The following is a 25,222-nucleotide window of genomic DNA, read 5'->3' on the forward strand; positions in this document are numbered from 1 at the left end:
TTAGGAGATTTGCAGGACAATATAGGTCACTGCTATTGCCTTTGATTGCATCCTGGAAATTTAAGGTAAGTTCCATTTGCTGAAAAAACATGCATTTGAAAGGACTCAGGATTCAGGATTCAAGCTGGATTTGACCAGAAAGCCTCCTCCTTGAGGACTAGCTTCCATAGTACCAGAGGATAGTATACAAGTTGATAAGGGAGGAAAAGCAAACCACAGGCCTATCCTGATGTGACCCAAGACACACTCAACACAGGGGAAATCATAGTGCTGGAAATCTAGCCAACCTAACAAGGCCATAAATCTTAGAAGAGAATCTAGTACTGGCAATTTCCTAAATGAGCCTAGTTCTTAAATGCATTTTAAATATTGATATTTATATTCATAGGTAAACATCACTCTTTACCCCTCACCAAAGAAAGTTCTTTTTGTAGCAGATAGAGGCCATTACAGAAATTTACAGCTAGCCAAGTTGCAGGGAAGAACTGACTACAGGGTACCTATGACACATCTGCAGCACAATCCCTACACCCAAGGCCCAGGAAATAGCACAGAAGAGAGGATAAAGAGATTTTAAGAGCCAGCAGACAAGAAAGTCTGCTGAAAGACTGTGTCTTTCAGACACACAGCTACATATGCAACCCGATCTCAACAATATGACTGCCTAAAGAAGACCCGAACAATGACAATACCAGTCTGTCATGTCAGTGGTGATGGGACACTATTACCATCCACAGATGAAGAACTATAGGAACCTAAGGATAGCTGAGAGAGCTAGATTAGTCTTCTTTGGAGATGAAATCCCTAATTTTAAAATCTGATATGAAGAGATCAACTCTAAAAAGATAGGAATACCAGCAACACTAAAGAGACTCAGTAGGCTGCATCTACATGTTTATCAACATATATATGCAGTCATAATTAAAGAACAGGAGGCCATGAATTGGAGATGGATCTGGAATTTTGGGAATGTAGAAGGGTAAGAAGCAGGAGAGGGAGGAGGAAATTATGTAGTTATATTTTAATTTAAAAATAAAATAAATGTTTTAAAGGGGGAATGCGAATTTTATACCTGCTAACTTGCTATTTTAAGTTAATTTCCTGGGCCTTTCTAATTCTTTTGAGTGATTATTATCCAATTTTATATTCATTGTTTGAATTCTATAATGTTAAGTAGTTACTGATGTGCGTGTTTCATGGTGCCTCCATATGGTGCATGCAGCCTTCTGTGTTCATCTAATGGAATGTTGGAGCCTCAGTATTGCAGGAATTTTAAGATTACTGTCTTAATCAGGGTTTGTATTACTGCACAATACATCATGACCAAGAAGCAAGATGGGGAGAAAATGGTTTATTCAGCTTATACTTTCACATTGCTGTTCATCACTAAAGGAAGTCAGGACAGGGACTCACACAGAGTGGGAACTTTGGAGGCAGGAGTGGGATGCAGAAGCCATGGATTACTGATTTGCTTCCCTGGCTTGCTCAGCTTGCTTTCCTATAGAACCCAAGACTACTAGCCCAGGGATGGTACCACCCATAATGGGCTAGGCCCTCTCCCCTTGGACACTAATTGAGAAAATGCCTTACAGCTGAATCTCATGGAAGCATTTCCTCAAGGAAGGCTCCTTTCTCTGTGATAACTCCAGCCTGTGTCAAGCTGACACACAAAATCAGACATTACAACCATACAAGTCAAATGTCTTTACAGCTATGGGAATGATGGAGCACTCTGTAATACAGTTTACAACCACAGGCTCCCCTTCATCTTTTATGCTTTTCTTCTCCATCCACCATCACTCTGGTAGTATATTTGATCAAGTGATTTCCATGGTCAAGAAAAGTAGAAGTGATGTTCAGGACATCATTGGCAAAGCTCAGTGGGCAATAGGGTTCTGTCATTCTCTGTTCCTTCCCAATCAGTGAGAATAGCAGTTTTGGGAGATGGGCTGCTTTTTCAGTTTGAACCTTAAGAGTTGACTTGGTAGGCTATATAGCAGAGTTCCTGCTCACCTGGAGACAACATATAATCAGAAATGAACAAAGAAACATATGTGGTTTGTTGGATGACACTATGATTTTCTTGTTTTTCAATTTAGTATAGCTTAGTGAAAGCTAAATAATATTGACATCCTATCCTTCAAATTGTTCAATGTTTCTGTGTTCTAGATTCATGGTCTTAGCTCTGAGAACTTTGTCTGGGGACACTCTCTCCTAGCAGTAGAACTCTTCAGGTTTTCTGTGCAATGTAGACGGCATGACTTATTACCCTATATACAAATTCTTTTGTTTCCTGACATTGAGTCTGATATAATCAGCTGCCTTCTGTTTTAGCTGTCCCTGCCTCAAATTGTTCCTGCCATTGTGCCTTCCTTGCTGTGGTGGATTCTCTCTCCTCAAACTGTAAGCCTGAACACAAATCTACTCTTGTAGATTGTTACTTGTCACAGGACCTGTCTTATTTTTCTACTACTGTAATAAAACACCATGACCTGAGAAACTTATAAAATACCATGTTTAATTGGGCTTACAGTTACAGATGTTTAGAGTCCATGGTGCCAAAGCATAAATGATGATAAGAGCTCACATCTTGATTTCCAGGTAGGAGACAGATAGGATACTGACAAGAGGCTCAAGTCTCAAAGCTCACTCCTGGGATACACCTCCTCCAAAGTAGCCATAAGTCCTGCAATGAGGCCACACCCCCTAATCCTTCTCAAGCAATTCTGCTAATTAGGCAGTAAGTAGTCAAGTATCTGAGCCTATTGGGACCATTTGCATTCAAACCAAAGCCACACTGGAAGTTAGAATTTCAAAAAGCATTTTGTAAATAAACAAGTAAGCTTTGTGTTAGTGAAAAGCAAAACCAGATATTCTTATATCTGTCTCTCATCAAACCAGTATTCTTTTTTAGTGAAAAGCAAAACCAGATATTCTTATATCTGTTTCTCATCAAACCAGTATTCTTTTTTTAATTATATGATTCAAACTCTATAACCTAATAGTGTTTGTTCTGGCTTCTAGAGCCATGTCTTAGTCTGGATTTCTTTTATTCTAATGTTTTTGGTCAGTCATCATTCTTATATTATTATTAGAACTATTAAACTCTTGGACTTACTATTACAAATGCAAACACATATCTTTGAAAATGTAACACAATGACATTGATGTTAAATATGTCCACCTATAACATATCAGATCTATAATTTCCATTCTTATGTTCAAGAGAAGCACACAAAGTCCTCCACTACTACCCTTTTCTTTTCTCTTTATTCTGATTCTTTGACAACCTGACTTGAACAAGAGGGATCTTCATAGACATGATACATTCTGTTCTTCTCATGGCTCCTCTAAACTAAGGGTTTTTTGCTTCTCTCTACTTGACCAACCCCTAGTGATTCTTTAATATTTATTGACCTATTTATGAGCTTCCAGCTATCCACCTACTTGCCCATCCAACCTTGAACACCTCTGATAGGTGATTCAGTAATGTTCTCCATTCTTGGTTAACATCATTGAACTAAATAGTGTTGATATTCACAGGGATTTAATTCTGGGGACAGAGTCAGATGCAAACAATGAGTATTTATATTTTCCAAAGCCAAGAATCACAAATGCTGATGCCATTGCTCCTAGTGAGTTGGCCTGCTTGAAAACAAAGAAATGAAAGCCCTTTAGAGAGGTTTATAGAGAGCAGTTTTTTTACAGGTAAAGGAATAAAGAAAGCAGAAATGGGGATGATCACACTGAGAGTGGTTGAAAAGGACAGGTTTTCAGTCAAAGACCATAGTCTGTTCAGAGTCTTGGGAGCTAAGTATATTTTAAAAATGACAATGAGCCCAGCATTTCCTCACCCTGAGGTTGACTAAATTGTAAGAGAGGAGTGTGGTGGAAAAGAAACAAAATATATTAGACTTGAGATTTGTGTCTTGGAAAAACTGGCACATGGAGGTGGCTGGAAATGAATGGATCAGGAGATTGTCTGTTCTGCGAGAATGTTTTAACCCTTAGAATTGTGAGGCAATCCTTCAGCCTCAAAGCTTCTGTAAGGCATACACAAATAGCTTTTATATCCTCTTTAAAGAAAATACTCATCATATGTTGTCAAGACAGATGACAGACAGAGTGGGACCCTAGAACTTGGACCATGAGTTGAGGAGAGTAGTGGGCAAGCATGCATCCCTGGAAGGCCTTGTGGTGGTTGGTATAGTCAACTTGGGTGGATTTAGCATCACCTAGAAGACATCCCATTAGAATGGGTATTCCATCAGAACACTTCTAGAGATCATTAGCTGTTAGGGAAGACCTGCCCTCCATTAAATGGTACCTTACAAGGGGGTTCAAGGTAAAAAAGAGTGATGACTGCTGCCATTGTGACTTCTTTCTGAAGGGAGTATATAGCTTCTGCTGACTTCAGACTCTAGCTTCTTTGGTTTACCAATTTGGACTCAACACTAATAGCTCTCCAGGGAACTTACAGGCTTTCAGCACTGAACTGGGACCCTGAGAATCTAGCTTCTTGGACTGAGAGGCTACCAGGATAGCTTCTTCTCCAGAGAGTAGGAGGCCTGTTGATCTTTGTAAGCCTATCATATAAAACCATCCAATGAATCCTCTGTTTATATCTTTCATTTGAGTGTGTGTGTTTGAGTGTGTGTGTGTGTGTGTGTGTGTGTGTGTGTGTATACTCCATTGGTTCTGTTATTCCAAAAAACCTTGACTAATATAACTCCAACCAAGTATTTTCTCTTTGGTCAGGTGGAAGGCATTTCAATGATATCTGCATTACTGGGATGTTGGAATGGTTGTGGCAGAATGTGGTATAGTGTAATGTTGAAAAGCTTCTTTGAAATTACACAAAAGGGGATACACACACACACACATAATAGATGAATACCAGAGACATCATGCTGAGTTTAAAAGAATACACAATATGAATCTGTTTACATGTAATTCTGAAACAGAAAATACTAGTCTATACCAAAGCTAGAGCTACAAGGATTGACAGAAAGGGGTAACAGAGATTTTTTGGTGGGATAATGGAATGTTTTATTTATTCACTGCAGTAGATGTATGCTTCAAAGTTGTATACTATCAATAGAGCTCATTGAAAGAGACAAGTATTTTATTGCATGCAGTATAGCCTAGTTAAGACTACTACAAACAAAAAGGAAATGCAATACAACTCACAAAAAGCATCCCTGAATTCTTTAGATATTAATTTGGGGAATGTTATAGGTGGGATATAGCTTGGTCACCAAAGGTTCTTGGAAGTTTGATCTCTACCTGGTGGTTTTGGAGTGGTGTCAATGTTAATAGAGGAAAAGGTAATGCTAGAGGCAATCAGGAGACAGAAAGCATAATCATCAAAAGGAATGTATGCTGATCTTGTAGTGTAACTACCACGAGAATGGGTTGTTAGTGGGATTGCACCATGTGCTTCCCTTTCTATACATAGCCGATTCCTTTCCTAGTTCTCCAGGTTGTGATGTAACCAGAAGGCCTTCACCTGAGACCAAACCTACAAACCCACCAAATTTCAGTCTTTGAATGTCCCCAGCTGTGAGCAAAGGAAACCTGTTCATCGGGCAGCCAGCATCAGTGATTCTCTTATAGCAACACAAACCAGACTAATTCATGGAGTCAGGGAAAAGCAGGGCAGGATTCCTGTCAGAGCCAAGGACAGGAAAACCATCTTTGACCTGATTTTTTTTTCTTTAAACTTGTCTTGAATCTAATTGCTTTTTCGTGTTCATGTTAAGCTGCAATCTCTAATGTCTTTTTGGTCATTAATTTAAATGTTTTGCCTGACTTAACTGGAGTGTTCACACTTCGATATAAATCTTCTCCGTGGCACATTTATATTCTCCATTTGTGTTGCCCACAGTGATTAGTGGGTCACTGTGGTCCCTGCTGTAAGAACAAGTCACTAGACTGACTCATCTGCCTGATAGTCCCCCTCTGCTGTTCCATTAACACCTTTGCTGCAGCTGTCATAGGCATCTACCCTGTGTACCCTTATGTTCTCATTTTCTGCCTAAGTTTAGGCAAAATAAGACACGACACATTTGTATGAGTTCCAGGAAGGAGATTTCACATTGCCATTTCAACTAATTGATTATTTCTTGAGTAACTCAATGCTATTTTTAGCACAGTATCTACTTCACACAGGAATTAGTGATAGGGAGGATGATGACTTTTAAGGGAGTTTTAAACATCATGTGACACAGAACACACTTAGTCATTTTCTTTCTTCCAGATATACTGCCATTACTCATCTCATTTCACAGTTGTGGGTTTGACTATAGCCACATGGAATGTAAGTCCTATGACCATCACACAAAAGATCTTGCATGTTCTCTTAGCATGCTTACTCAGATTCCATACATTCTGTGGTGGCTTGAATATGCTTGGTCCATTAGAAGTGGCAGTATCAGGAGATATGGTATTATTGCACAAGGCATGGCCTTGTTAGAGGGAGTGTGTCACTCTGTAGCTGGGCTTTGAGGGCTCCCAGTGCTCAAGCTCCACCCAGCATAGAAGTCAGTCTTCTCCTGGCTGTCTTTATATCATATGTATCAAGATGTAGAACTCTTGGCTCCTTCTCCAGCTCTGCCCTCTGTCGTACTCTAAGTTCTGGTTGATGCCATTCCACTGCTACTGCTGTTCTTTGTGGTCATTCCATTGTACTGGCATCTCCAATCCACTGGTCTTCTGCTGCAACTAGGTTTCACCAATAGCCTCTTATAGGCTCTCTTCATGGTTCTAAGCCTCAGCTTCTTTGCAGGACCTCTTCATTCCTGGCCTTTAACAGTGCTAGGCCTCTGCTGATCTCCATGACGTCTTCATGCCTTCAAAATCAATGCCACCTAAGTGACTCTTACATATTACCGAGCCCAGCTGAAACACAAGGTACAACCTTGGCTATCTCTTGAAACACAAATTCTTTGTGCTCTCAGAAAACACTTCCTGGAAGATTTTACCTCAGGGATGTTGTTTTCTTCTCAATTTCTTAGCTCAAGCTAACTAGTGTCAACTGTCCTAGTAAACCCTTCTATCCTTGGCTCTAAAGCCAGAGCCACATGGCCAAAGCTGCAAGTTATGCTGCTTGCTAGGGCTGGAACATGCTATCTTTGCTGTATTACATTATCACCAGCTTTCTGTTTTCCAATTCTTTTGCTGCCTATGTTTGGCTGTCTTGGAACATGGTCTGTAAACTGACTTTAAACTGAGAGGTTTGCTAAGTTTGGGGTCCACTACACCTGGACCTAAGCTTTTCTCTACTTATAACTTGCTCTGCCCTAGGCTGGCTTTGAGCTCAGAGATCTGCCTGCTTTTCTCTCCTGGAATTAAAAGCATATACCACCATGCCTGGGCTTAAACATTTCATGCTCACTATGCCTCAAGATCCAGATTAAAGTGTGTGTCATTTCCTGTCAAGGTCAAGATCAAAAGCATGTGTCTTCCATCCTAAAGATTTGGATCACAGGTGTGCCCTCCAAATGAAAACAATGACCAGGTAGTAACACCTAGCATGTTATAATGGTCCATGGGAAGTGGCATTACTAGGAGGTGTGAGCATTATAGGAGGAGGTGTAGATTTTGGGGCTTTGTAAAGTAATGGAATGCTTTAAGTGGGGCTTAATGAGCCATGCTGTAGAAGTGTGGAAGACAGTGTTCCTGAGGGTGTTTCGAACTGTGTGGCCAGCTTACAGTTTCATAAGTTCAGTCCATAATCATCATGGCAGGAAGCATGGCAGCCAGCCAAGAGAAGACTGGCTCTTCTACAATGGGTGGAGCTTGAGCATTAGGAGCCCTCAAAGCTCACCTACACAGTGACACACTTCTTCTAACAAGACCATATCTCCTCCCATAATACCACACCTCCTAATAATGCTACTTTCCATGGACCAAGCATAGTCAAACCACCACACATTCTAATACACATTGAATAAGAATGAACAGCTCAGGACGGAGCCAGTTAATCTCCCACTTGGCTCGTGAGCCTATAAGGTAATGCAGAATAAAAACAACCCTTCCAAATAGGCATTTTCTTTCTTGGATAATCTAAAATTTTAATAAATGACAAGAAAAGGTTATAAGCACAAATGGAGCTTGACAGTGGTACAAAGTTCCCCATAGTTACATGAGTTGGGAAGTGGACAACAAATGAGCCTACATTGCAATAGAGAATGCTCCTGAAGGGAGCAGAAAAAGATGAAAAGGTGGTTCTTATTCTGGGCAAGAAGGATAGACATTTACCTGCTGTACATATGATATCAGTTCAGCTAGCCTCCTCATGGCCCCTTGAATTCCCTGAGACTCAGACCTTAGTTTGGGCTGGAATGAGATTAGTCTACTAGGCTATTCCTGGGATCTTACATAATGTACCTCATTCTCATGACCTTTGCAATCAATACAATATCAGTTATATGACGGGTGTGAATCTCTTTCTGGAGAGGAAAGACATGCTAAAAGAAGGAAAACAAACCCTGTAGGCCTTGCAGATGCATCTCTTGCTGGCTCAAGTCATCTTTATGGGCAATGTAAAGATTTTCCTGGACAAAATCTTAGGGCAGACAGTTCAGTCACAACCTCATTAAACAAGAACATGGGTTCCCTTGGCCTTTGGAACCCAAATTTTTGTACTGACAGAAACAAATATACCTTGGGTTGACATTCTCACCTGGGGATCTGGCATGAGGGAAAATGCAGTAGAGTTCATGAGGGCACTATTTGGCCACATAAGCTGCTCAAAGTTGGCCAGAGGAGTCTTCCGGCTGTGTTAGGGGATGCTGGGACCCGAATGCTTGTGCTCCTCCCACATTTGTAGTAAAACCTAATCCCCCAAGGATTGGTATAAATAAGGGCCTCTGGAAAGGGGTTAGAGCAGAACACTAGTGTCCTTGTAAAAGAAAACTCAAAGAGCCAGTGACGACTCAGGAGACAAGCATCAGTGAATGAGCAGGTGAGCCTCTGTTACAACTAAATTTGGTGCCTTGATCTTAGACTTCTGGGCCCCCAGAATCATGAGAAAAAAGTCCACTGTTTGTTAATTACCAAGGCTATGGTTTTTTTTTTCTTTTCTTTCTTTCTTTCTTTTTTTTTTTTTTTTTTTTTTTTTGCCCAAATGGACCAAGACTGGAGTGAAGTGAGGAGTTGCCAACTGGAGATGAAAAAGTGTCTTAATCTCTTTTATTTCTTAAATTTGAATGCATACAAGAAATCATCTAGGGAAAATTGTAAAACTGCAGATTCCATTTAGGGATCTGTTGAAGTCTGACATTCTGAGTTTTCAAATTTCCAGCTGGTATTTGGTAGTTCCTTCTGAAGGGGAGATTGTCCAGTGAACCACTGTCTGAATCTAGGAGGACCATTTTCAGTGCTATATCTCCTCACCAGAGCTCATCATAATGCATGTGTGCATTATGAACTCCTCTGAGAACTATGTTATGCTACTTTATGGGAGACGTAAAAGAATAAGCTCTTGATCACATTAGTATAAAGAAAAATATTTGAAAACTTATCCCTAAGTTCCAAGCCATTAAGAAACTGATGTTGGCAATTTGTTTTTATCTTCTTAGCAAATCTATAGCTTTTGAATTAAATGAGGAACAGAGAGAGGATTGGACAAGAAAGCTAGAAAATTATTAGAAAAAGTTCTTGTTGGTTAAGTTAATTTATGAATTGAAAACATAATACTTTACAAGGGGAGGGAGGGAATCACCCAGATCTATGTGAGGCATGTAAGATTAGGAACTTCATTTGGACTAGGTGTGTTACACTTAAAGGCCTTGCTCTTGTTCTTACTCCTCAAATCACTGGGATAGAGAGATGTCTCTTACAGATGAACAGGCTTATTAGTCATTTAAAAACACTGAGAATCTTGGGCTGAAGTCAGCATGTTGATTGTGTGAGGAGTGGGACCTGCAAAGGGAACAACTTTTTAGCCTGTATACTAGCTTTTGACCATAGAAATGTGTGTACAGATTGATTCTGTTTATTGGCAAGGAAATCATTTTTCAGAAAAGTTATAAGCTGAGGACATTACAACTGTCATCTTCATCTTAATGTTGACCAAACCTTTAAAGACGATTTTGTTTGCTTCCAGCCATCTGTTGACTCTCCCACATGACAGTAGCTTCTGCAATGTGGTAGAACTCAGGAAGCTTGCCCACCACAAGTACTGCCTAGGATCACCACAGACTGTGGAGCAGTGGCTCTCAACATACCCTAATTCTATGACCCTTTAATACAATTCCTCATGTTGTGGTGATACCCAACTATAAAATGATTTTAATTGCTAATTTATAACTAATTTTGCTACTGCTAATGAATTATAATATAAATATTTTTGGAGATAGAGGTTTGCCAAAAGGGTTGTGATTCATATTTTGAGAACCACTGAAGAGAATGACACCTAATCATGCTAAGGCTAGTCTTGGGCTAGGTGCTGGTGAACTTATTTCAAGGTGGTGTCTGCCATTGCTGTTCAAGTAGTGTTCATTGGCTGCCATTGATTGAGTCACTATGAACATAAGAAACATTCTTTTTATTATCCTTACCACCCTTAGATTTCTCATCAGAACACTAAATCCTTCTGGTTTTCCTGAAAATGTCCTTATTTTAACACTGAAGGCATTACTATGTCTTGGGAAATATATCAGTTTCCACAAAACCAGGAGGGTTCCATCTTTGGTTAGTGAGGTCTGGGTATTGAGAAATCATGTATGGATATGTAAGCATCAGAAAAGCCTAAGTAAGACCAACGTAGAACTTCTTTATCTAGTGTTGATTTGGACCTTAAAAGAGAGGAAGTTGCGAAAGGGTAGCTGAACTCACTGCTATAGCTTGATATTAAGACAAATGAGGGAATCTTCCCCTAACTCAGCTGACATATAGCTGAGAGGTTTCATATTAGTAAGTTCATCATCTCCCTTCCAAGACCTCTGACATCTTTTTTTTAATTAGATATTTTCTTTATTTACATTTCAAATGTTATCTCCTTTCCTGGTTTCCCCTCCAGAAGGAAAAAAAACCCTATTTCCTCCCCCTCCCCCTGCTCACCAACCCACCCTCTTCCACTTCTTGACCCTGACATTCCCCTACACTGGGGCATAGAGCCTTCACAGGACCAAGGGCTTCTCCTCCCACTGATAACCAACTAAGTCATCCTCTGCTACATATGCAACTGGACCCATGAGTCCCACCATGTGTACTTTTTAGTTGGTGGTTTAGTCCCTGGGAGCTCTGAGGGTACTAGTTAGTTCATATTGTTGTTCATCCTAAGGGGCTGCAAACCCCTCAGCTCCATTGATCCTTTCTCTAACTCCTTCACTGGGGACCCTGTACTCAGTCCAATGGATAGCTGTGAGCCTCTACTTCTGTATTAGTCAGGTACTGTCAGAGCCTCTCAGGAGACAGCTATATCAGGCTCCTGTCAGCAAGCACTTGCTGGCATCCACAATAGTGTCTGGGTTTGGTGATTATATAGACCACTGACATCTTAAAGAGAGACGTGTTTGGTCCCAGTTCTGTGTCTGACATGAGCTTGTCTAAGAACACAAATATACTTAAGGTGATACTGGTTGGAACATTTGCCAAGGCGACCAAAGGAGAGAAGAAGCCACTGCTTTCCACTGTCCCCACTGACTCACCCACGGCACAACTTAATACTCATACTTAAACCTGACATCCAAACAAAATGGAGAAGTCCTTGAGGCAACATAGGCTAGCACTGACTTTAAACCCCTAGGCTAACAGGCCCTAAACTCTCAACAACATTGACCTACAATGAAAGTATAAAAAGACTTCTCTCCTTCAGTCTGACTTTGGTGTCCATCTTAACCAAGCAGAATTAATTCACAGCCCAGGAGCTCCACGAGCTGATGTTTATTTATAATATTCAATATTCCCATAAGCACACATGTTCCAAATGGAAGGGCACATTTTGATAATGCCTGTTTCTTCATTAAGATTTCATCACCCACCTACATTAAGAAGCCAGGCCCTTCACTTTGTTACTTTTGCTTTTACCTTGTGTATTCCTGCTTTATTTGCTTAATCTCAAGTTCCTGGCTTCCCAGGCACTCACATTTGAAACAAGCAAAGTTTGTGCATTAGTGTATCCTGAGCATGCATGATTTATGAATGGCAAGGTACTTGGCACAATTTAATGGTATAAGAGAGACTTTGTTTTAAACATTAAAATGAAAGTTAAGAAGTAGCAACAATGGGTGGGAAATCAGAATACATAGAGTGCATGGGGGGCCAAGGGTCACTCATTCTTGGTTATCCTTTAGTGTGTGTATTGACATTCTAACCAATTTGATACATCAAATATACACAGACCACTTAACCAATTTAAAAGTAATTTGAATTGTTATTCTGAGGACTTACCCAGACAAACCTTCATTCAGTAAAATAAAATAACTGCTCACATTTACATAAATGAAGAAGTTAAACTGTTTTAATTAACCTCAGAATAGATAGTTGGTTTTTTTTGTTGTTGTTGTTGGTTGTTTTGTTGTTGTTGTTGTTGTTGTTTGATTAGTTTGTTTTGGTAGGAGACATAATATTCTTATTGAGAACACTTTTCACCGTAATTATTTTTTCTTTGATAAATAATTTGGAAATCAACCAGTGTTGGGATTATCAAACTTCTTTTTTGTTTTGTTTTGTTTTCGAGACAGGGTTTCTCTGTGTAGCCTTGGTTGTCCTGGAACTCACTCTGTAGACCAGGCTGGCCTTGAACTCAGAAATCTGTCTGCCTCTGTCTCCCAAGTGCTGAGATTAAAGGCATGCACCACCACTGCCTGGCAGTTATCAAACTTTTAAAGAAAAGTTAAACTTTTGAAAATATAGAGAACAACTTCTCCTAATAAAATTACAGTCTGCCTTCTACCAAAATGCTCAAAAAATACACTTTGTTTAACATCTATACCTAAAGCCTATTTAGTGGCAAAATAATCATTAAATCATCAAATGACGCTTTGTATTTATAGTGTCCCAGCCACTCACACAGATGTACATAACATCCAACCTTTCCTTGATTGTAGGCAAATTGAAGATCTTGTCAGATTATAACTATGTCTAAATAACAACACAGTGATTTCACATTTAAATAATGGTGTGTTCCACAATGATCCTGCTTGAATAAGTGCTTCTAGAGGGCCTGAAAGGCTTTGGTGTTCATGAAAGAAAATGCAGGTTGATAAAACTATGGCTTGAGCAAGCTCATAAACAACTGGATATGCAGTTTTCTACATAAGCCTTTCGCGTTCTTCATGGTAGAATCAACCCTAAATCACACTCCCCACTCAGCATACTGTTTTTTTGGTCCATATTAGAAAACTCAGCCCGTGAGTAGAACATCACCCAGCATCTGAGAGTGAGGGTTACCTTGTAGATTTTGCAATGGCAGAGTCATAATGCCTCCAGCTGCAGCTGCTGCTACCAGCCCTTGGATGTTAGTGAGATTCGCGGTGGGCAGTGTGAGGACCAGGCCTTGTTGACCACCTAGTTGTCCCGCCATGTTGAAGGGGATGAGGATAGGCTGATTGAGGGCTGGGGGGCCTCCTGGCATCACCCCAGCCACAGCAGAGGCTAACTGCTGTGCCGTCAGAAGAGGCTGCAAAACAAGAGAAACCTGGCTCACTTTCAGAACAAGACATGGCCTTTCAGAGAACAATCCCTCCATTATATCAGGTCAGAAAGTTTCTGAAGAAGTAGCAAAGAAGCATACTCCATTCCAGAAAGGAAGAGTGTAAGGAAGAAATTACATTTTGACATTGTTTCACTTGTTTCTTTGAAAATTTTCAATGTCTCTTAGGATCTCTGTAGAGCTTAAATATCTCTTGAAGAAATACTGCACCTTTACATGTTGCAAATTGAGTTGAAGTTTCATTTGATCCTGATTCTCATATACTTAAAGTGTTCAGCTAATTTATTTTATATTATCCCAGAAAGAAGCCATTGATATGGATAGGGTTTTTATTATATTTTTGGTTCAGAAAGGCTTTTAAGTATTACATTAACAAAAACAGTGTAAAAGATTTTCTTGATGTTAGGACTTTACTGGTGCCTTTATACACCTCTGTGGCTGGAGGGCATGGATACTAGCATAATCGTTTGGAAAGCAATTTGGGAATACATGCATATCAAGAATGGTAAATATATGCATCCTTATTGGACTCAGAATATACTCTAAGATGTAACTTCATGGGAGAATTCAAAGGGAAAAGAAATAAATGCAAGCAATTATGCAATACACTTTAAATCACATAAATGTTGAAGCAGTTCATGTTATATTGTCATCCTGATGAGATATTATATAGCCACCAATATGGATCATTTGGGCACCTATTTAGGAAAGTTTTTTTAAAAAAATGTTTTCTGGGGAGTTAGAGAGATGGCTCAGTGGTTAAGAGCACTCACTGCTTTTCCAAAGGTTCTGAGTTCAATTCCCAGCACTCACATGAGAGCTCACAAGTGTCTGATGTCATCTTTTGGCATGCAGATGTACATGCAGAAAAATACATATATATGTATACACACATACACATAAATAAATAAATAAATCTAAAAAAATGTTCCTGATATGAAAATAAAGAAGATAGTAAATGAGTGGTTGCTATTAAAATGGCATAAATATCTCTATATGTGCTCTATATATGTATATGTGTGTAATGTCAAGTTCTAAAATAGAAATAAAATACTCATATTTTAAGATGAAATATTAAAAAGTCCCTTTCTGTTAATTCTTCCGTATTCTTCCCCCAATTAAGATGGTACTATAGAAACCCATGTGTGTGTCCATTCTCGATTTTATGGTCAAGGTTTGGTGTGAAAGGCAGTAGTAGAGTACAAAGCTTGTTTGAGTCCTGGGCTAAGGTCTGCATTGGTTCGGGATGGCTACACAACAGCAAAGGTCATTCGATCTTAGAGTCTAAGCCAGGATGTTTTCTACATTCTTGTAGAAGCTGGGGGGATAAAATATAATCCTATACCTTTCCTCTACAGGATTCAAAAGGAAACTTTATATAGAATTGACTTTCCTTTTGATGGACCATAGAAAAAGTATTTAAATACAGACATGAAACAATGCCAGATTATAATCACCAGGCTCTATTGTGAGGCTGCAATTATCCCATGAATGGGGCTTCCAGAGTTTATAGCTTGTTGGAAGTTCTGTATCTTGTGCCTGGAGAGGTCAAATGTTAAAACCAGATTGACTGTTCCAGAGTCATCTTTATCCTCCTTCTCAAATACAAGAAGCAGAATCAGAGACATGGGGTTTCTGCACTTGCAGAATGATGATAAGAGCGCATCCTCTGGCTATCCCTCTAGAGTACTCTCCAGATCCTTGCAAAGGAAGCTCTAGGCTCCCAAAGGATTTGTTTACTTTACTAAACTCACACCAGTAGCTTTGCCTCTTCTTATAAAAAACACAAAGTTACTCTAAAGAACAACCATCAGACTTGGGGAAATGAAATTGTAGCCAGGCCCCAAGGTTCCTAGTAAGGTAACTACCAGTCAATACATACGATACTTCAAGGGAAGATATGTAGTAGTTCTCAGATTGGACACAGGTTTGGAGGCTTGACATGCAAAATTTTAAGATTGGATTTGGGGCTTAAGATATGGTATGGCTGCTCCTGGTTGTCACAGAGTCGTGCTTCTTCACTGTCTGAGTCTGTCATTCTAATAAGAATTAGAATATTGAAAGATGTTAGGAATCCTGTGCTAACAGGCACATCTGTGCACACACATAGGAAGAAGCACAAAAACATATGGCCATGTGAGGAAAGAAGAATGACATTATGAGGGTCTGGCACAAAGAAGCCAATGGCTCGTGTTGTATGAGCTCTCTCTAGGTCTGTCTCCCAGTAGACACTGTGTGTTCTTCATGTCTATTAATATAAAGTTTGTCTGGGCTCTGAGGTGGATGATGGGATCTATGGCCATTGAAAGATTTCATGGTGACTAGAGTAAGAGTGTCATGTCTGATGGAAGCTTTACTTTTGGGCAAGTACTCCTTGTACTGAAAGTGCTTAATTTCCAGGAACAACAATGACAGCAATGGAGAGGGAAAGGCCCAGATATTTATTTCCATAAAAGCAAGATGAACTCTGAAAGTTTCATAGTATATGGCAGAGGTTAAAGAAAGCCCAGCCTTTTATAATTGTGTTCTACATCTCCATATAACCCACGCCAGACTGCAAAAAACAAATATTGGACTTTAAAAAATAATGAATGTATTTCTTTATTAATGCAAGAGCTATGCGTGATGTACAGTATTGTCAAACCCAATAAGCTGAACTAGCATTAAAATTGCATTAACTTTTTTATATTAAATCACATCTTGTATTTCAAAAATGGCTATAGTAAGGTTGAAATAACTTAATTTTCTTCACACTCCAGTCATTAAAGTTTTACTTTCAAGAAAACTGCATGTTAACCCACAGCCTAGATGGAGAAGGTTTTAAGGAAAAAAAAAATTCCACATGATTAAAACCTTCCTTTCCTTTAAGAAGAGACTTTTGCAAACACATATTTTCTTGAGAGTACTTAATAAATAATGTAGTCATATAGCTTCCCATACAAAAATTTATCACCATCTTTGCCCTGTTGAAGTTAATTGGATTTAACTCATTATTATTTATTTGGTTATTTATATGGTAAAACCATCCTAAATGCAGCCCAATGCAAAACGGCTGAGAGATACTGACCTGTGGCCCAACTGGAAAGGTGGGATGGGTCTGACAGGCCTGGTGCTGGTCAGGAGTTCCTGGATCTGGTAGGACTGTGTTTCCTCTGGCCCCTAGAATTCAAGTGACAAAAGTTCCCTTAGTATGAAATCCAGCCTGAAAACAACCTATTTCTGTGATGTCATAGGACAGACACTAAGGAATAGATGCTTGTGAAAGAGTAATTCTTCAATAGTTTTCAAATTGCTTGACAATGGCAAAAAATGATGCTATGGTACATTCAGGATGACTAAGTCAACAGGAAGTAGAAAGAACAGATAGTAGAAAAAGGTATACTGCCATATGTATGTATATATATATATATACATATATATATATTTATTTATACATACCAAAGCCATATATATATACACACATATACATACCAAAGCCATATATATATATGTATGTGTGTGTGTATTTATATATATTTACATAACAAAAAACTTAACATCAGTTTGGATATAACACTCCAGTTCAGTGTGTGCATGTGCACATACATTCACGCATGTGTGGGAAACTGTGTCTGTTATGCAGAGGTGAGTAATAGGAAAGCTAATTGTCCAAAGCCTTATTACAATCTCAGGCATGACTATGTCCATTCATATTGCTCCTTGATAGGAATTCCTCTATTCTGTACCCTTGAGCTTTGTGTTGGCTTTGGGTGGACTCTTAAGAATACCTTTTCTAGGGGGCTGGCGAGATGGCTCAGTGGGTAAGAGCATTGACTGCTCTTCTGAAGCTCCTGAGTTCGGATCCCAGCAAGCACATGGTGGTTCACAACCACCCGTAATGAGATCTGACGCCTTCTTCTGGTGTGTCTGAAGACAGCTACAGTGAATTACACCAGAGCGAGCTGGCCAGAGCGAGCGGGGCCAGATCGAGCGGGGCTGATAGAGGTCCTGAGTTCAATTCCCAGCAGCCACACACATGATGGCTTATGGCCATCTGTACAGTTACAGTGCACTCATACACATAAAATAATAAATAAATCTTTAAAAAAATAGAATACCTTTTCTAAAACCATAGCCCTTTTTCAGTGCTCCCTCCCCCATCACAATATTCTAAAAGGAATATGGGTTCCTTTAGGCAAATTTTCTGGGTGCAGAGAAAAAGAGATGTCTCACCATCAATTCACAAAGACCCACCTCTGTAGGCACTGAACACACCATCTTCCTGAGCTGAGATCCTGCTGGATTTCTAGCACCCTGACAGCAAATCTCTAAAGCCTTTGGGTATTGTCTGCATGCTTGTGTGCTTTGTTTCAGGACAAACCAGTGTTTAAGATAATGGTGGAAGCAATACATACTTAAATAAAAAAAAATAAACAACACTGGGAGCCATTTCTGAAGTGTCCCCAGTGAGAGTTTCTGTTTTCTTGGAGTTTTCTAATGGAGTGGTTGAAATCCAGTTCCTATCAAACCTGAATAAGATCCACTTTCTTGGTGTTTTTCCTATAAATAGCAAGTGGAAGAGATATCAAACTCTGTTTACTGGCATGCTGTGGCCAACCAATGAAAAAAGATATGATTCTGTCATGCTTATAAATTTTAAAGAAGGTATTATTGGCTCATTTAAAACAAATTCTTCTATATAGTCTCCTAAGGGACAGACTTATAAATAATGGAAATGTGGAAAAAATACTTCAGCACATTAAGCTACAAATAAAATTGACTGCTACATATTATTCAATTGACTTCTATCTCCACAGTGATGTGTCAATCATAACAGCATTTTATAATAGGATTAAGCAATAAATGTGCAAAGCCATTATACAGAAATTTGAAAATCTGATTAATTTGTAATTTTTTTTTGTGCAGAAAGTCAGGAATGGACATTGCTTGGGGAATACTTACAAGCATTCTATTGAAATTTCTAAATTGATTTGGAGCAAACTAATAAAAAACGTAGACTTGCTGACATTTTATAAACTGAATTCTGTCAAGATGTGTTTGGCATTATAATGATCACTATCATTTAATAACAAGGGTAAAATGACCTACTAGAAGATACCAACAATCTCCATATATGCAAAAGAGCTTTCTTCTAAAATTTACATGTGGTTTATTTATTGTTTGAAAATCAGGACATGTTAAGCTAGACAGTGCTTTATGTAGTATAAATCTCATGGTCTCCATTCAGCCCCCAAATAGTACTTTTGGTCAAATATTCAGATTAGGCTAATTTGAAAATGGCAAAATGCAATTACTGCTTAGAAAAATGTGGTTTCTTCCTTAAGTTTATCAGGCCTAGACTTTTATACCAAACTCTGAAACAAAAGTTTTACAACATGCAGAAAAGTAAAAAAAAATCCTTTAAAACAGCCAAATATACACCATGCTATTAAAATGCTTTACAGCAAGACAGGCCCATTTGTATCATATTTTCTTTATGTGTCCTCTATTCTCAACAGATCCTACTGCGGTGTTGAGGACTGATCCCATCTAGGCACTATGCTTACAGAAGCATATGTCTGTTCTCTATATCACTATACAGATTACATTTGCTTATATTTATTTTTTGGTACTCTGAGATCCTAACTTGTACCCAGCAGCCCCTTCTGAGAATGGCTATTCTCCAAAACCATGTTAAACACAATCTGGGGCAATTCCACATGATTTCATGTGTAAAATGACGTCTTTCACAGTCTCTAGAGGAGATTATATATGCTTTTCTGCCTGGATCAAAAAGTAATGTTTCTTCTTAATGTGCATCTTCATTTTCCCCAAACACATTTATCACTCTTAACCTTGTAGGACCATAAACTAATCTGTTGGAAGGCAGTTCCTATACAGAGGCCTTCCTGTACAGCCAGAAGGGAGTCCTGCAGTCAGAATGAGTAAAAAGCATTGGTTAAAGGTTTTAGTGATTTGAAACAATACTTACTGCATGATAGCAGACAATTTGAGGTTAGGTATTTCCATGGCACATCAAGCAAACATGAACATGGGTTGAGCAGTTGTTCTGATGAGGTTTGGTCTATTGCTATGTAATGCAATGCTAAGTGCAGGGTGGGGTGGGGGCCCCGACCTGGTTGTCCCTGATGAGAGAGTCCACAGGTAGACTCAAATGAGGCTATGTGACCTTGGCCCAAGTTGTTTCTGATTGGTGAATAAAGATGCCTATGATTAAATATAGCCTATAGCTGGGCAGAATTGAGATGGGCAAGGCTTGGTCTTCCCAGCCTAGGAGTCTGAGGAGACCACAAAGAGAGAGAGAGAAGAAGCTGGACAGAGGAGAAAAATGCCATGGGTTAGGAGTCAAGAAAGCATGGCCATTTGGAATTAAGAGAAACTCAGATGAAACATAGTAAGTCATAACTTGGGGTTACTGATAGAAAAATATATTTTAATAGCATAGAGGATACATATCTATCCAACTATAGTGCTGATTGGGGCTTATTGTTAATAATAAAAGTTGTGTGTCTTTTATCTGGGAACTTAATGATCAAACTTGGGGTAGACGACCCAGATTGAGGTTAAATATTTTCTAAAATGTATGTCTTGACTAGGAAGCCTAGAAAACACAGACCAGGGGTTCCAAGGCATCCCTCTGTAGTGAATGGCTCATGCTTTAAAACTTTCATAGTTAGCACATAGTAAACGTTAAAAACAGTGTTTTGTGATGTTTTCCTATCATTCACACTTGGTGACTATTGAATCAATACAAATAGAGGTTCAGCTTAAGATACATGTTGCCGTCCACTTGATGACTTACTACTGTTTAGCATAAACCTGGGGAATATCTTTCAATTATTAGCTTATTGACAAGTTCTGTCTCAATCCCAAATGTCATCTACAGCATGTATTTAGAATGTCCTTACAGCCTACGTTAAAAGCCTTGTTGTCAGCCTGTGAAATGATGAGGAAGTGGTAGAATATTTATGGATAGTGAACAAGCAGAAGGAAGCTGAACCATTGCAGGAATGCCCTTAAAAAGGATGGTGGGCCAGGCAGTGGTGGCGCATGCTTTTAATCCCAGCAATTGGGAGGCAGAGGCAGGCATATTTCTGAGTTCGAGGCCAACCTGGACTACAGAGTGAGTTCTAGGACAGCCAGGGTTACAAAGAGAAACCCTGTCTCAAACAAACAAACAAACAAACAAACAAACAAACAAAAAGGATGGTGATGGGATGTGGGCTAACTTCCTCATGCTCTCTTTGCTTTCTGGCCACCATTTCAGAGTCCAGTCTCTGAAATGATGCCTTGCTGAGGTCCCCAAACAAAGGAGCAAACTGGTCATTGGCTGAAACTTCCAAAACAATAAGACAAAATGAATTTTCCCTAATGAGCACTTTGTCACAGAAACAAAAACCTGCCTGGACCAGATACGGGAAGAAGTTTGGTATAACAATTACAGGCATGATTTCTTACAGTTTAAACAAATTTAAATCTTCCCCATTACTAGAAATGTAGACTTAGAATTGTTTTCCAGCTACTTATTCATCAATTTTCTCTTATGAGAGTCAGGGATGGTGACAGAACTTCCTTCACAGGTTGGCTGCTGTGAGTGCCATAGAGATAACATACATGTAAACTCACTGAAACCCTGCAAGCTTGCTATGCAAATGCTACATCTGCCGATTATTATACCTTAACAACGTTTATGTTTAAGGTATTATTTTGTATTATTTAATTTGTTTAAATAATTTTTATTATTTAATTTATATTATAAACAAATTAAAAGCCAAAGCCAACTAATACATATTCCATTCTCTATGTGTGCAGACCTTGGAAGTATCTTATACACATAGCTAATGGTATTAATTGACCTTAACTATGCACTGTGAACCATAAGATCCATGCTTAGAATGGAACTCTTAGTTGGTTCTCTCAGAGCTCACAAAATGTGTGTTTACAAATAGTCTTCCCTCAGTATCTAGACAGTTGTTTCATAGACCCTGTTCATACCAAAACCTGAGGATATTCAAATCTATTATCTAAATCTGCATAACATTTACATATAATCTATACATATTCTCTCATTCACTTTAAATTGCCCCTAGATTACTCATAATGTTGAGGCTTAAGGAGTTATGACAAGAAAAAAGCTTATATATGTTTTTAAGTGTTTCCCAAATAGTTTCAATCTACAGTTGGCATTTTTCAAATATGTAGATGAGATGCTGATGATACAGGGTCTCACTATTGGCTCTTAGTCTAGAGTAACACACAAACAATGTGGTACCAAGAGTCTAGCAGGTAGCTTCTAAATTCTCCCACAAGCCATGGCTCACACAAGTGCCCTCCACCCCAAGTCTGTGAATCATTACTGGAGCTTCTTAACAGAAAGCTAGTGACAGAGCAGAAGAGGGTATTTGTATGAGCATTTCTCAACTTCATGAGGGTTAAAGATAGTGTAAATAATGGTGGTTTCACTCATATCCAGGAGAGTTTATGGTTTCCTTTCCTCTGGGAACCACACGTGACTTGCACCACCACATGCTAACAGTGCTGTATGCCACTGGCATTACCACATACCACTCGCATAATCACAGAACACAGGCTTCAAGTGCAGGCATTGGGCCATCATCAGCGTGACCCCTCCTGCCTTCCCAGTTTCCTCACTCTGGATGTTCTCTCATCATAATCAGATTGAGATTTCCATTTTTGAAAGGGAAGGGATCAGTTGCAGATACACAGTCTATTTGTAGATCATCCATGAAGTGTAAACCAAGTGTTAAAGTGTCACAGTATGGAATTTTAAATTGAGGATCTTTGTCAAGGCCCCACATTCTCAACTCCACATTTCCTACTGATTCTCAAATCTGAGACTCACAGTGCTGCCTGCCTACCTCTGTTTGGAAGATAAAGAAGGAGGCAGAGAAGAGACAGAGACAGAGAGACAGAGAGCAAGAGAGAGAGAGAGACAGAGAGAGAGAGAGAGAGAGAGAGAGAGAGAGAGAGAGAGAGAGTTTTTGGTGGACAGCCAGGCTTAGCAGCTCTTAGTTACATAGCAAATGCATACACACTCTAGTATAGATTTGAATTTGCTCCCTTTGTGGACTAGACTGTTCACACAAGTTAAGATTCAAGTATAACTGCTTCCATCCTCCAAGGGGGAATGCCTTTTCAGAGTCTACCACATCATTTTGTAAAGAGGACATGGTGATGGCTGTGGGCTGAGAAGGAGAAGACGGGGAATCAGACTGCGTATCCCAGTGTGTTCCCCCACATCAGCCATCCCTCCAACAGACAGCACAGAAAGTTCCCTTTTAGCAGCCAGTGAGTTAGGTTCTTAGAAGCCTGAATGGGGGTTCTCCTCCATGCATTAACACAAACATAGTCCCAAGAAGGTCATGGGAACTTGCCAGCTCCTTCCTGTGTTTCATACGGTTCTTACCTACAGTCTGCAGTTTTTACCAGTGGTAGAAGGATGCACGGGTTATCTAATAGAAGTTGGGCACTTGAGTGCATTATTATTTCATGTTGAGCAGGTGAACCCCAGCTAAGCAGGGCAGAAGGTCCCTCTAAATTAAACTTCCCTTTCTTTCAATTTCTTTAAGATTACTCAATACCAGAGAGGGAGTGGAAATGTTGCAAGTGTCAAAAAAAAAAAAAAAAAAAAAAAACCTCTTTGCAGAGCCACCTCCACTGTTAGCCACTTTTTATTGTCGGTCTGGACCTCTTTATGACGCTGGACACACATGTGCTTATGTACAGAGCTCTACAGTCTGCTGGTGGAATTTGAGACTCTAAAGTAATAAGGCCAACTCTATAAAGAGCACCTTAAATCCCACATTCATTAATCCACATGGATTTGTGTGCTTTTGCAAAATTGTGTTGTCAGGTGCCTATAATGTCACCTACTGAGGCTCAGAGACTAGAGAATATCTGATGATGTTAATGTGGAAAATGTATTTTCTTTTATTGGCAGTGACTCACGTGGCCTCTGGAGAGAGAATCTGAGCTTTCTGTGAGTGAAGGGTCTGGGTTCACAGCAGTACTGAGTAATGAATGACCTTTATTTTCAGGCTGTATGTACACATGGAAGTCAAAGAGAGACTTGGGATATTGAGATAAAGCACAGAGTACTACCTACAGATCCATAATTTGGATTTGCCTAGGGGGTGACGATTTTGTAGTATTGGCCCAAATCACTCACGGATCCATTCATTTTTACATGTAGTTTTAGTTTATGTACTCTACAGAGATTTAAAAATTTTACCCATCAGAATTCACCAAATCTCCCTTAAGTCTTTCTCCAACATTTTTTAATCATTTGTTTTCATACCCATCTAACAAAAGTAGAGACCAATTCCTTTGATATCCAGACCAATTGACGTTTCAGTGTCTGTAAATGCCTGTTGAAGAATCATGAAAAGAGAGCTGTCCAACATTGACATAATTCTATGACACGCTACTAACTGATAGGAGCTGTGAGGTAGGCAAGGCCCGTTGAGTATTGCTGTCTTCTCCTAGGTAAAGACTCATCTCCTGATATCCTGCAGGCCAACTGTGGGCTGTGGTATAGATGTGTGATATACATATGTGAATGTCTGTATACACTTTGGTATTTGAAACTCTGGAGTGAGCGGACATCGTTAAAAGGATGGAACAATTTATTCACAGATTTTTAAGCCACTTGGAAATGGTATAATTTCTAAAAGCTCTTTTAAATCCAGAAAGCCTTGCTCATATAACATCTCCCATCAAGGAAATAGTCAAGGTCATTGTTCAGGGTCACCCTCAACACACAGGTACTGTAGGGAGTGCTTCCTTTTTCTCTGGTGGTATATGGATGAGGTAGATCTTCTGCATCCCAAGGCTTTCTGTTCATCTGTGGAGATTTGCATCATGATTCGTCTCTGTCCAGCTCTATTCAAGTATCAGCTTCACATGGTGTGGGACTGGGTGGAAATAAGATGGAGGTCTCTGGCCTGGGGCTAGGGAATCAGTTTCCCTTTTCTCTGAACCACCACCTCAACCTACCACAAAGAGATAGATTCAAAGTTTGCAACTTCCTCGCAGCATAAACTGGCTTTCTGGATCAATGGTAGGTGGATTACCAAGATGAGAAATGTTTAGCTTCGTCATTTGAGCTCATGTCCTTTAAGAAGAGCAGAAGGAACTTAAGCTGTACTACAGAGCAATTGTGACAAAAACTGCATGGGATTGGTACAGTGACAGTCAGATGGATCAATGGAAAAGAACTGAAGATCCAGAAATGAACCCAAACACCTATGGTCACTTGATCTTTGACAAAGGAGCTAAAACCATACAGTGGAAAAAAGACAACATTTTCAACAAATGGTGCTGGCTCAACTGGTGGTTAGCATGTAGAAGAATGCAAATTGATCCATTCCTATCTCCTTATACAAAGCTCAAGTCCAAGTGGATCAGGGACATCCACATCAAACCTAATACACTGAGACTAATAGAAAAGAAAGTGGGGAAGAGCCTTGAACACATAGGCACAGGGGAAATTTTCCTGAACAGAACACCAATAGCTTATGCTCTAAGATCAAGAATTGA

At 39.4% G+C, this 25,222-nt stretch overlaps 1 protein-coding gene across 5 annotated transcripts in view; it reads right to left on the reverse strand.

Moving 5' to 3' along the window:
* Positions 1-25,222, reverse strand: part of Pou6f2 (POU class 6 homeobox 2) — a 523,027-nt gene that overhangs the window by 253,976 nt on the left and 243,829 nt on the right. For all 5 annotated transcript variants that reach the window (XM_031358410.1, XM_031358407.1, XM_031358406.1 and 2 more), the window contains exons 3-4: positions 16,731-16,822; positions 13,402-13,630 (exon numbers count right to left, since the gene is read on the reverse strand). In XM_031358410.1, the coding sequence (XP_031214270.1) occupies positions 13,402-13,630; positions 16,731-16,822 (321 nt within the window). The remainder of the gene's footprint in view (positions 1-13,401; positions 13,631-16,730; positions 16,823-25,222) is intronic.

Source organism: Mastomys coucha, unplaced genomic scaffold (assembly GCF_008632895.1).
Source record: "Mastomys coucha isolate ucsf_1 unplaced genomic scaffold, UCSF_Mcou_1 pScaffold7, whole genome shotgun sequence".
In the NCBI taxonomy this organism is placed as follows: Eukaryota; Metazoa; Chordata; class Mammalia; order Rodentia; family Muridae; genus Mastomys; species Mastomys coucha.